At 47.8% G+C, this 12755-nt stretch overlaps 1 protein-coding gene across 3 annotated transcripts in view; it reads right to left on the bottom strand.

The window, feature by feature from the left end:
* LOC103646933 (ubiquitin carboxyl-terminal hydrolase 5) overlaps window positions 1-12755 on the bottom strand; it is a 36392-nt gene that overhangs the window by 13100 nt on the left and 10537 nt on the right. For all 3 annotated transcript variants that reach the window (XM_008671541.3, XM_035965341.1, XM_008671543.3), the window contains 4 exons: window positions 7322-7466; window positions 7056-7115; window positions 6881-6976; window positions 6340-6723 (listed from right to left, as the gene is read on the bottom strand). In XM_008671541.3, coding sequence (XP_008669763.1) covers window positions 6340-6723; window positions 6881-6976; window positions 7056-7115; window positions 7322-7466 — 685 coding nt within the window. The remainder of the gene's footprint in view (window positions 1-6339; window positions 6724-6880; window positions 6977-7055; window positions 7116-7321; window positions 7467-12755) is intronic.

Genomic DNA, 12755 nt, shown 5'->3' on the forward strand with positions numbered 1-12755 from the left:
CACTGATGTAGGTGTCACTGTCTTTAGAAGAAGTGATGATTCAATAGCATTTAAGGGTGTGTTAGAGGGTCAGCTATACTTAGTAGATTTTGATAGAGCTGAACTCGACACATGCTTAATTGCTAAGACTAACATGGGTTGGCTCTGGCACCGCCGACTAGCCCATGTTGGGATGAAGAATCTTCATAAGCTTCTAAAGGGAGAACACATTTTAGGATTAACAAATGTTCATTTTGAGAAAGACAGGATTTGTAGCGCATGCCAGGCAGGGAAGCAAGTTGGAGTCCATCATCCACACAAGAACATCATGACGACCGATAGGCCGCTTGAGCTACTCCACATGGATCTATTCGGCCCGATTGCTTACATAAGCATCGGCGGGAGTAAGTATTGTCTTGTAATAGTGGATGATTATTCTCGCTTCACTTGGGTATTCTTTTTACAGGAAAAATCTCAAACCCAAGAGATCTTGAAAGGATTCTTGAGACGGGCTCAAAATGAGTTTGGCTTAAGGATCAAGAAAATAAGAAGCGACAACGGGACGGAGTTCAAGAACTCTCAAATCGAAGGCTTCCTTGAGGAGGAGGGCATCAAGCATGAGTTCTCCTCTCCCTACACGCCACAACAAAATGGTGTAGTGGAGAGGAAGAATCGAACTCTATTGGACATGGCAAGAACCATGCTTGATGAGTACAAGACACCGGACCGGTTTTGGGCCGAAGCGGTCAACACCGCCTGCTACGCCATCAACCGGTTATATCTTCACCGAATCCTCAAGAAGACATCATATGAACTCCTAACCGGTAAAAAGCCCAACATTTCATACTTTAGAGTTTTTGGTAGCAAATGCTTTATTCTTGTAAAAGAGGTAGAAAATCTAAATTTGCTCCTAAAACTGTAGAAGGCTTTTTACTTGGTTATGACTCAAACACAAGGGCATATAGGGTCTTTAACAAGTCCACTGGACTAGTTGAAGTCTCATGTGACGTTGTGTTTGATGAAACTAACGGCTCTCAAGTAGAGCAAGTTGATCTTGATGAGATAGGTAATGAAGAGGCTCCATGCATAGCGCTAAGGAACATGTCCATTGGGGATGTGTGTCCTAAGGAATCCGAAGAGCCTCCAAGTGCACAAGATCAACCATCCTCTTCCATGCAAGCATCTCCACCAACTCAAAATGAGGATGAGGCTCAAGATGTTGAACAAGAAGATCATGAAGATGAGCCACCTCAACATGACGGCAATGATCAAGGGGGAGATGCAAATGATCAAGAAAAGGAGGATGAGCAAGAACCAAGGCCGCCACACCCAAGAGTCCACCAAGCAATCCAACGAGATCACCCCGTCGACACCATCCTCGGCGACATCCATAAGGGGGTAACTACTCGATCTCGGGTTGCACATTTTTGTGAGCATTACTCTTTTGTTTCCTCTATTGAGCCACACAGGGTGGAGGAAGTACTTCAAGATTCGGATTGGGTGGTGGCGATGCAAGAGGAGCTCAACAACTTCACGAGGAATGAGGTATGGCATTTGGTTCCACGTCCTAACCAAAATGTTGTAGGAACCAAATGGGTCTTCCGCAACAAGCAAGATGAGCATGGTGTGGTGACAAGGAACAAAGCTCGACTTGTGGCCAAGGGATACTCCCAAGTCGAAGGTTTGGATTTCGGTGAAACCTATGCACCCGTAGCTAGGCTTGAGTCAATTCGCATATTATTGGCCTATGCTACTTATCATGGCTTTAAGCTTTATCAAATGGACGTGAAAAGTGCCTTCCTCAACGGACCAATCAAGGAAGAGGTCTATGTTGAGCAACCTCCCGGCTTTGAAGACAGTGAGTACCCTAATCATGTCTATAGGCTCTCTAAGGCGCTTTATGGGCTCAAGCAAGCACCAAGAGCATGGTATGAATGCCTAAGAGATTTCCTTATTGCTAATGGCTTCAAAGTCGGCAAGGCCGATCCTACTTTGTTCACTAAAACTCTTGAAAATGATTTGTTCGTATGCCAAATTTATGTTGATGATATTATATTTGGGTCTACTAACGAATCAACATGTGAAAAATTTAGTAGGATCATGACAAAGAAATTCGAGATGTCTATGATGGGGGAGTTGAAGTATTTTCTAGGATTTCAAGTGAAGCAACTCCAAGAGGGCACCTTCATCAGCCAAACGAAGTACACTCAAGACATCCTAAGCAAGTTTGGAATGAAGGATGCCAAGCCCATCAAAACACCCATGGGAACAAATGGGCATCTCGACCTCGACACGGGAGGTGAGTCCGTGGATCAAAAGGTATACCGGTCGATGATAGGATCATTACTCTATTTATGTGCATCTCGACCGGACATTATGCTTTCCGTTTGCATGTGTGCAAGATTCCAGTCCGACCCTAAGGAATCCCACCTTACGGCCTTAAAACGAATCTTGAGATATTTGGCTTATACACCTAAGTTTGGGCTTTGGTACCCTCGGGGATCCACTTTTGATTTGATTGGTTATCCGGATGCTGATTGGGCGGGGTGTAAGATTAATAGGAAGAGCACATCGGGGACTTGCCAGTTCTTGGGAAGATCCTTGGTGTCATGGGCTTCAAAGAAGCAAAATTCGGTCGCTCTTTCCACCGCCGAAGCCGAGTACATTGCCGCAGGTCATTGTTGCGCGCAATTGCTTTGGATGAGGCAAACCCTGCGGGACTACGGTTACAAATTAACCAAAGTCCCTTTGCTATGTGATAATGAGAGTGCAATCAAAATGGCCGACAATCCCGTCGAGCATAGCCGCACTAAGCACATAGCCATTCGGTATCATTTTCTTAGGGATCACCAACAAAAGGGAGATATCGAGATTTCTTACATTAATACTAAAGATCAATTAGCCGATATCTTTACCAAGCCACTTGATGAACAATCTTTTACCAAACTTAGGCATGAGCTCAATATTCTTGATTCTAGAAATTTCTTTTGCTAACTTGCACACATAGCTCATTTATATACCTTTGATCATATCTCTTTCATATGCTATGACTAATGTGTTTTTCAAGTGTATTTCAAACCAAGTCATAGGTGTATTGAAAGGAAATTGGAGTCTTCGGCGAAGACAAAGGCTTCCACTCCGTAACTCATCCTTCGCCATCGCTCCAAGAAAAGGACCTTGTCTTTGGGGGAAAGAGTAAGAGCCCAAAGCAAAAGGACCGGACTTCGTCTTTGGTATAATCTTAAACTCATTTAATTATGACCAAAGGGGAAGATAGTACTTAATGGGCTTTAATGATTCCGTTTTTGGCGATTCATGCCAAAGGGGAGAAAGTATGAGCCCAAAGCAAAAGGACCGCACCACCACCAATTTCAAAAACTTAGTTTTTCAAAAAGTATTTTCAATTGGTATTCTATTATGTTCAAGAAGGGGGAGACAGTAGTATTTCAAAAATGATATATCAAAACCCTCTTGAACACTAAAAGGTGGATCTCAATTTAGGGGGAGTTTTGTTAAGTCAAAGGAAAAGCATTTGAAACAGGGGGAGAAAATTTCAAATCTTGAAAATGCTTTGCAAACTCTTATTCATTTACCTTTGACTATTTGCAAAAGATCTTTGAAATGGATTTACAAAAGAATTTGCAAAAACAAAACATGTGGTGCAAAAGTGGTCCAAAATGTCAAAAATAAAAGAAACAATCCATGCATATCTTGTAAGTATTTATATTGGCTCAATTCCAAGCAACCTTTACACTTACATTATGTAAACTAGTTCAATTATGCACTTCTATACTTGCTTTGGTTTGTGTTGGCATCAATCACCAAAAAGGGGAAGATTGAAAGGGAATTAGGCTTACACCTAGTTCCTATATAATTTTGGTGGTTGAATTGCCCAACACAAATCGTTGGACTAACTAGTTTGCCCAAGTGTATAGATTATACAGGTGTAAAAGGTTCACACTCAGCCAATAAAAAGACTAAGTTTTGGATTCAACAAAGGAGCAAAGGGGCAACCGAAGGCACCCCTGGTCTGGCGCACCGGACTGTCCGGTGCGCCACCGGACATGTCCGGTGCACCAGGGGGACTCAGACTCAAACTCGCCACCTTCGGGAATTTCCAGAGGCGACTCGGCTATAATTCACCGGACTGTCCGGTGTACACCGGACAGTGTCCGGTGCGCCAAGGGAGGTCGGCCTCAGGAACTCGCCAGCTTCGGGAAACTCCAACGGATAGTTCACTATAATTCACCGGACTGTCCGGTGTGCACCGGACTGTCCGGTGCGACTCCAGAGCAACGGCTACTTCGCGCCAACGGCTACCTGCTGCGGCATTTAATGCGCGCACAGCGCGCGCAGGAGTCAGAATCGCCCATGCTGGCACACCGGACAGCAAACAGTACCTGTCCGGTGTGCACCGGACACCAAGGCGGGCCCACAAGTCAGAAGCTCCAACGGTCAGAATCCAACGGCAGTGATGACGTGGCAGGGGGCACCGGACTGTCCGGTGTGCACCGGACTGTCCGGTGCGCCATCGAACAGACAGCCTCCCAACGGCCACTTTTGGTGGTTGGGGCTATAAATACCCCAACCACCCCACCATTCATTGCATCCAAGTTTTCCCATTTCTCAACCACTTACAAGAGCTAGGCATTCAATTCTAGACACATACAAAGAGATCAAATCCTCTCCAATTCCACACAAGGCTTTAGTGATTAGTGAGAGAGAGATTTGCCATGTTCTTTTGAGCTCTTGCGCTTGGATTGCTTCTTTTCTTTCTCACTTGTTCTTGTGATCAAAACTCCATTGTAATCAAGGCAAGAGGCACCAATTGTGTGGTGGCCCTTGCGGGGAAGTTTTGTTCCCGGCTTTGATTTGAGAAGAGAAGCTCACTCGGTCCGAGGGACCGTTTGAGAGAGGGAAGGGTTGAAAGAGACCCGGCCTTTGTGGCCTCCTCAACGGGGAGTAGGTTTGCAAGAACCGAACCTCGGTAAAACAAATCTCCGTGTCTCACTTGTTCATTCGCTTGGGATTTGTTTTGCGCCCTCTCTCGCGGACTCGTTCTTTATTTCTAACGCTAACCCGGCTTGTAGTTGTGTTTATATTTGTAAATTTCAGTTTCGCCCTATTCACCCCCCCCTCTAGGCGACTATCAGATAGCTTCTTTCCAAGCACTCATATCCAAACACGACTCCTTTGGGATATTCCATTCCTTCAAGTTTGGCCGCCCTCTACCTCTCTTCACATTATTGTCCCGTCTTTGATGCCCCTGTGCACCGGTGCCTCTAGGGGTCTTTAGTGGATATGCCTAAACCATCTCAACCGGTGTTGAATAAGCTTTTCTTCAATTGGCGCCACTCCTAGCCGATCGTGTATCTCATCGTTTCTCACTCGGTCCAATCTTGTGTGCCCACATATCCAACGCAACATACGCATCTCTGCGACACTTAGTTGTTGGATATGTCATCTCTTAGTAGGCCAACACTCAGCCCCATATAACATAGCAGGCCTAATCATCGTCCTATAGAACTTGCCTTTTAACTTCTGTGGCACTCTCTTGTCACGTAGGACTCCTGATGCTTGACGCCATTTCATCCACCCCACTTTGATCCTATGGCTAACATCTTCATCAATATCACAATCTCTGTAGCATCGATCCCAAATAACGGAAGGTGTCCTTCTTTGGTACTACCTGGCCTCCCAAGCTTACATCTCCATCCTCACTAATTGTAGTACCAAAGTCACATCCCATATACTCTGTTTTGGTCCTGCTAATTCTAAATCCTTTAGACTCTAGGGTCTGACGCCAAAACTCTAGCTTTCTACTTACTCCTTCCCGACTTTCATCTAGTATAGCTGTAGAAACTGTCCATCACAAATGCTCTGAATAATCATATGCCAGTATGTGCAACATAAATTCCTTCCTACGTTAAGGTCAACAAACATTAGATTTTTTACTTATCTTACCAAACTAACAGAAAACTGACTTTTACTTTTAGAAAGGCAAGATCATAAATCTGAACCAGAAACTTAATCAAGAATCAATGCAACTACAACACTGTGAACATATACCACACTTCAGAGAAGATAATGTGCGTGTGGAAATTTTACCAGAAACAGAAGTTACAGATTTTAGAAATGAAGGGTTTGACATCTTTTAGTACTTGTTGCATGTCAAGAATAATGGGAGAAATCTAACTAAAGATAAACTGAAATTTGGTTGGCTGCTATGAATAATATCTTGATGAAAAAAGAAATTATGCCCAATGAATGTAATGGAATAAGAGCATATTTTCTCTACCTAAATGACTTTATCTTCAAGCATCAAGTCATCCAGGACATGTGAGTCGAAAAAGTACTTACCACATTACCCAGTGGATTTTGCCGATTTATTTCGCGATGATAATCTTCACAGAAGTATTTAGTAAACTGTGGTGTGTGCACAAGACACTGTATGGCACTGTTCATATAGCATGTATTTCCAAGATTAAGTAGCCCTGTAAGACCTAAGGGCGATCCCCTCGTGATCATGCCACTAGAACCATGCACATTATCCAGATCACCATTGGGTGATCGCAGGTAGATGCTTGGTGTCAGACTAGAGCTATAGCTTCTGGAAGCATAGTTGTTGGCTGCAAAATTCTCATCTGGCAATCCTGATTTCGGAGCATCACTCTCAAAAAAATTGTTTCGCTTAACCAAACCATCCAGACTACCACTTGCATCAGTGGTTACCTCAACTAGAATCTGTAAAAACAATATAGAAGTACAGTCAGGTCATTACTTGACAAGCCATTGACTAGTAGTGCATCTGTTCTACAAATATAGTTTGAGACTGGGGTGGTGGTGGCATCACGGGAATGTTTCTCGATGATTATAGATGATTACAGAAGGTTTGACTCACGTTTTGATCCATCTGAATGTTGGCATCATCAAGGGTTTTGTCCAAGCTATCCATCAATGAATGCTTTGTTCGACCATAATAGTCCCAAATGCATACCTGCCAATGATGTCCACAATAACTACAAAAAAAATCCTAGCAAGTAAAACGAAACGTTAACATCAAAATAAACAGCTACCTCATCTGGTGCCAAGTCAAAAACCTTACAGGCCATTTTATGGAGTTGGCCAACTGTACCCTGCAAAAGGTTCATGATGATTTTTAACTTCTCAACTATTCCAACTTTATTGAAGCTATTAGAGACATTGAAAGACTTCAACTGTAGGTTATACTCACAAAGTTGCATCACAGGTTTCATAATTCTGTCTAATCTAATCAATTTATTGAAATCCAAACTAAAAGAAAGAACATTGTGCTCAATAATAGCTAAAGATGACAGCATACCTTCTTGCTTATCCTTATAAAGGTTCGCTCTCCTCTTGACATTAGAATTAACTGCAGTCGTAGAGGATAAACTTCTATCGCCAAATCAGTTTGAGAAAAGCCAGTATTGATTGCCTTTCTTGGTAATGTTGGTCCTCCACCATACCTGTTAATGCATTTTGAGTAATGATGAGATTAAGATTCCAAACACCAAATAAAAAATTGTGCGGTTTGCAAGGTTATTAAAACGACAAAACATTGAAACGCTCATGGGTGGAGTTTTGACTTTCAAACATTTTAAACGAAGTTTAAACGTAGTTTTAAACAACATAGGTAAATTTCAATATGTTAGAATCCCGTTAGGGTTTTGGGTCAGTCCCTATGTAATTATATGTTTACCCCTCTGTGTAATGGGTTTGGCCCAACTACTTGGATTTTATATATGCACTCTCAACCCTGATTAGAGTTAGGGTTTCCCATTCCAACTTGGTACCAGAATCTCATTCCTTTCCCACCCCAGCCGCCAGCTCCTGTGCACCTGGCCGTCGGCCACCCTTTCCCGCTTCCCTCCTCCTCCCCCTGCTGGACGTCGGCTCTCCCATCCCCACCAGCGCCACTCCCTGGCTTGCCCGTCATTGGTGACCTTCTTCTCGTCGCGGTCGTGGACCACGTCTGTGTGCATGGGACACGCCACTGTTGGCCCTCTTCCTAGTGGCCCCAGCGCTTGCCACCCGTTCTCCTCTCCACTACGTGGAACTCTGGCCGCCTGTCGTGCCCTCCCTACCCTACCACCAGATCGCCGCCGCGGCCCCAGCCTATTGTCGTGGCCTCTGTCCGCTGGCCCTCTGCGCCAACAGACCTACTCGTCACCACCTGATGCCTCTCTCCCTCATGGCGGCTCCCTTCCCCATCGTCGTGACCATGCCCGACTCGGGCCCCTTCATCCACGCCGCTACTGGCCTCTCGGTTGGTCGCCATCTCACTACCAGCGGTGGGGCCCCTCTCACCGGCACCCCCTTCATGCCACTAGCCTCTTTGACGCTGTCGTCCGCCCCGCACAAGGCTATCCTTTCCGGCGGCGACCATCATCGCCCCCTACTCGAGCGCGCTGCCTGACACTTCTTTCGTGGACGCGGGCTGCGACGTTCCTCCCAACCGGGGTCCCTGCTTTTGCCCTGGCCACCAGTGCCACCTCCTTCCTGGGTTCGCCCAGTTTCGCCGTGACCGTTGTGTGCGTCACCCTTCACGACAGTCAGATTATTCGGGGCATTTTTGTGGCCATCAATCAAGCCATGAATCATGTCCTTCGTGACTGCGTCGAGCTCTACCCTCAGGCGAGCCACCATGCATCTGGGCCGCTTGTTTTCCCCAGTGTTGCGATTGCCTACCTATAGATCGAGACCTTGTCGTTGATGGAATAAGTCATGTAGTCTTCGTGTGGAGGACAGCATCTCTGCTTTTGTGGTGTGGAGGACAGTCCTGCACAACATCTCTGCTTTTGTGGTGTGGAGGACAGTCCTGCACAGCATCTCTGCTGTTTGTGGTGTCGAGGACAGTCCGCACAGCATCTCTGCTGTTTGTGGTGAGGACAGTCTATGTAGAGGACAGCAGCCCTGCAAGTCTTAGTAGAGGACAGTCATGTGGTCTTAGTAGAGGACAGCAGCAGCCCTGCAGTCTTAGTACTTAGTAGAGGACAGCATCTCTAGGTAGAGGACAGCCAGTGTTATTAAAAAGGCGCTTAAGCACCTTTTAAGCGCTACTGAGGTGGTAAAGCACTGTAATGTTTCATGAATCAACGTAAAGCGCTCGTTTTAAGCGCTAAAGCGCCACTTTTTAGCGTTAAAACACTCTGGGCCGTAAAAGGCCACATTTTGTCGCTTTTCAGATTTCCAGCCCAGCCCATTTCTCCTAACTTAAAACAGGGATGTCCTCCTTTGGCATGCAACGTCCTTCTCCAGCCGTCACGGACGCACCCCAGCCGTCACGGACCGTGAGTTTGCTCCGTCCTCCGTGTCCCTAGGCTTCACCGCCGCCGGTAAGATCCTTCCTGAGCTCGCCACCTCCCCTCCTCCCTGCGTTGCTCCCTACTCGCGGCCGCGCTCGGCGCTCACGCCGCTGCCTCCCTGTGTTGGCCATGCTCGCTTCTTGTCCTGCTCAGCCTCGCCGCCGCCTCCCTGTGCTGCTCGACGCTCGCCGCCACCGCTCTGTATCTGGCTATCTGCCCTGCTCAGCGCTCATGCTCACCACTCCAGTGCTCCAGCTCGTTGTCCCTTTGCTGCCACTGTCCCTGCTCTCATCCTTCTCCCCTTCCCTGCTGATCTGCTCACAATCTCCTCTAATTTTGGTTATGATGATGAAGCAACAAACAATAGTGCTGGCTATGGTGATGAGCAAGACAAAGACAAGAATGATGGTGGTATAGATGATTTGGATGATGATTATTGAGATATGATAGAGGGAGATTGAGTAACACTTGTGTGCTTACAGTTGTGGACATTCATTCCACTTTAGTTGCTTTTGTGCTATGTTTGTGCCTTTGTGGTTGTGGACATTGCATTCCACTTTAGTCGCTTTTGTGCTATGCTTGTGATTGTGGACTATTACACATTTTATTCCGCTTTTTTCGTGGTTGTCACTTGCTAGTTGCTATTAGTTGAACACTTGAACTTGTGTTATTGTGGATTTGTGGTAGTGTGGTTATGGACATGTTACATTATTATGTGAAATTTTGTTATATTCATATTTTGTCCATGTTGTTTAAAAAGACGTTTTAAAACCCGCTTAAACGTTTTAAAGTTAAAAAGTTCTCACGAGCGCTTCAACGTTTTATCGCTTCAATAACCTTGAGGACAGCAGCCCTGCAGTCTTAGTAGAGAGGACGACATCTCTAGGAGCATATGCTCTGCTGCCCTTTAGCTATAAATATGTATCCCCAACCCTTAGATGGGTATGGCATTGTGTAGTGTTTGAAAAAATAAACGAAAAATTGCCTCGCTCGTAGTGTCATCCTCTCGATGAGAGTAAGAGTCCTGTTGCTTACAGATGTGTCCCTCACTCCCCTGGATCTCTCATCGCACACCTTGCCTTCGCCACCACGTCCCTCTCCCACCGATTGGGTGGTTGACTCTAGAGCCTCCTTCCACACCACTCCTACTACCAGCTCGTTATCTCACTCCCGTCCTCCACACTCCTCCCATCCTCTATTGTTGTGGGGAACGGTTCCACCCTCTCGGTCACCTCTGTAGGTGCATCGGTTCTTCTAGAACCATTCTACCTTAACAACGTCCTTGTTGCACCACATGTGACACATCCCCTTCTTTCTTCGTCGCTTCGCTAGTGACAACCACTGTTCTATGGAGTTCAATCCCTAGGGGGATCACCATACGACACCTTCCCACTCGTGTCGTGCTCGCTCGCTATGACAGCTCCGGCCCCCTCTACTTTATTCACTTGCCATCCACTTCCCCTACCGATGCTCCCTCCCCCATGCTCTTGCTACTACCACCACCTCCGTCGTTTGGCATCGTCGTCTCGGGCACCCTGGACCTAACGTGATATCCCAGCTCTCCATCCGCTCAGATATCTCCTGTAGCCGGGACTCCTCTGAGCATCTCTGTCATGTTTGTCAGTTCAGCTGTCACTCTCGTCTTCCATTTCCCACTACCACGTCCAAGGCTTCTCAGGCCTTTGATCTTGTCCATTGTGATCTATGGACTCCTATCCTCATCCTTTCTAGTTACAAATACTATTTGGTCATTCTGGATGACTTCTCTCACTTTCTTTGGAGTTTCCCGCTTTGGTTGAAGTCCGACACCTTTTCCACCCTCACACACTTCTTCACCTGGGTCTCCACCCAGTTCCATCGCCCATTTCGTGCCCTTCAGGGTGACAACGACAGCGAGTTCAACAACTCCGTCTCCCGCTCCTTTCTCTCCCACGGCGTTTAGTTGTGTCTCTCATGCCCTTACACCTCTCCCCATAACGAACGGGTCGAACGCATCATTCGCACCACTACCAACATGATCCATTGCCTCCTCTTTCAGGCGTCTCTCCCTGCTAGCTACTGGGCAGAAGCCTTGAATACCTGCTACCCATCTCCTCAACTGCATTCCCTCGAAGATGGTGAGCCACCCCACTCCCCACTTTGCCATGTATGGCACAGCCCCTCCTATGACCACCTTCGTGTCTTTGGCTATGCCTGCTATCTCAACACCTCTGTCACCGCTGCCCACAAGCTCTCCCCTTGCTCTACTCATTGTCTTTTCCTCAGTTACTCCTCTGATCACAAGAGGTACTGTTGCCTTGACCTCCTCACCCATCGCATCCTCATCTCTCGTCATGTCGTCTTTGATGAAGATGACTTTCCCCTTGCTAGCACCTCCCCGCCTACCGATCTCGACTCCCTAGAGTCTGATCCCGTTTCTCCACCCCGATCGCTCCCGACCGCGCCGTGCGCGGCCCAGACGCCACCACTCGCACCTCTACCCATGCCATGCTCAGCCCCAACGCTTCCGCTCGTGCCTCTACACGTGCCAATCCGTCGACCCCGCCTGCGCCACGCGCGGCGCCTGCCCCCCATTTGGCTCACTTCGCAGACCCCACCTTTGTCTACCACCGCCGCTCCCTTGGGCCCCGTCGACCCGCCTGCTCGTGCCTGCAACGAGCCCCTGGTGTACCACCCGGTCGCCATCCACCGGGACCTGGCCACATCCACTCAATGGTGACTCGTCACGCCGCCAGTGTTCTTCGCCCCATCTACTCAACAGTTCTTCGCCAGTGTTCTCCTGGTACTGACAGCCGATGCTCCTCCGGACACCTCCCTGGTTCCCTAGTCCGTTCGCGCCGCTCTCGTCGATCCCCACTAGCGTCGCGCTATGGTGGAGTAATGCGGCCCTGCTGGCCAACCACACTTGAGACCTGGTGCTGCGTACACCAGGCACCAACGTGGTCACTGGCAAGTGGATCTTCCGCCACAAGCTGGCCTCGGATGGCTCGCTCGACCACTACAAGGCCTGTTGAGTCCTTCGAGGCTTCACCCAGTGCCTCGAAGTGGATTACGACGAGACCTTCAGCCCCGTTGTCAAGTTCGCCACCGTTCGCGCCGTCCTCTCCCTCACCATCTCCCGGGACTAGGCGGTCCATCAACTTGATGTCAAGAAAGCCTTCCTCCATGGCACTCTGGCAGAGACTGTCTACTGCAGCCAGCCCTCCGGCTTCATCGACTCAGCTCGTTCAGATCTGGTCTGCCAGCTGAACCGCTCCCTGTACAGCCTCAAGCAGGCGCCGCAAGCCTGGTTCAATCGCTTCACCTCCCACTTGGCCTCCCTCGGCTTCGTCGAGGCCAAGTCTGACACGTCCTTGTTCATCTATCGGCACTGCGGCGACACCGTCTACCTGCTGCTCTACGTCGACGACATCGTGCTTACGGCGTCCAACGCCGATCTTCTTCAGCGCA

This window comes from Zea mays, chromosome 2 (genome assembly GCF_902167145.1).
Source record: "Zea mays cultivar B73 chromosome 2, Zm-B73-REFERENCE-NAM-5.0, whole genome shotgun sequence".
In the NCBI taxonomy this organism is placed as follows: Eukaryota; Viridiplantae; Streptophyta; class Magnoliopsida; order Poales; family Poaceae; genus Zea; species Zea mays.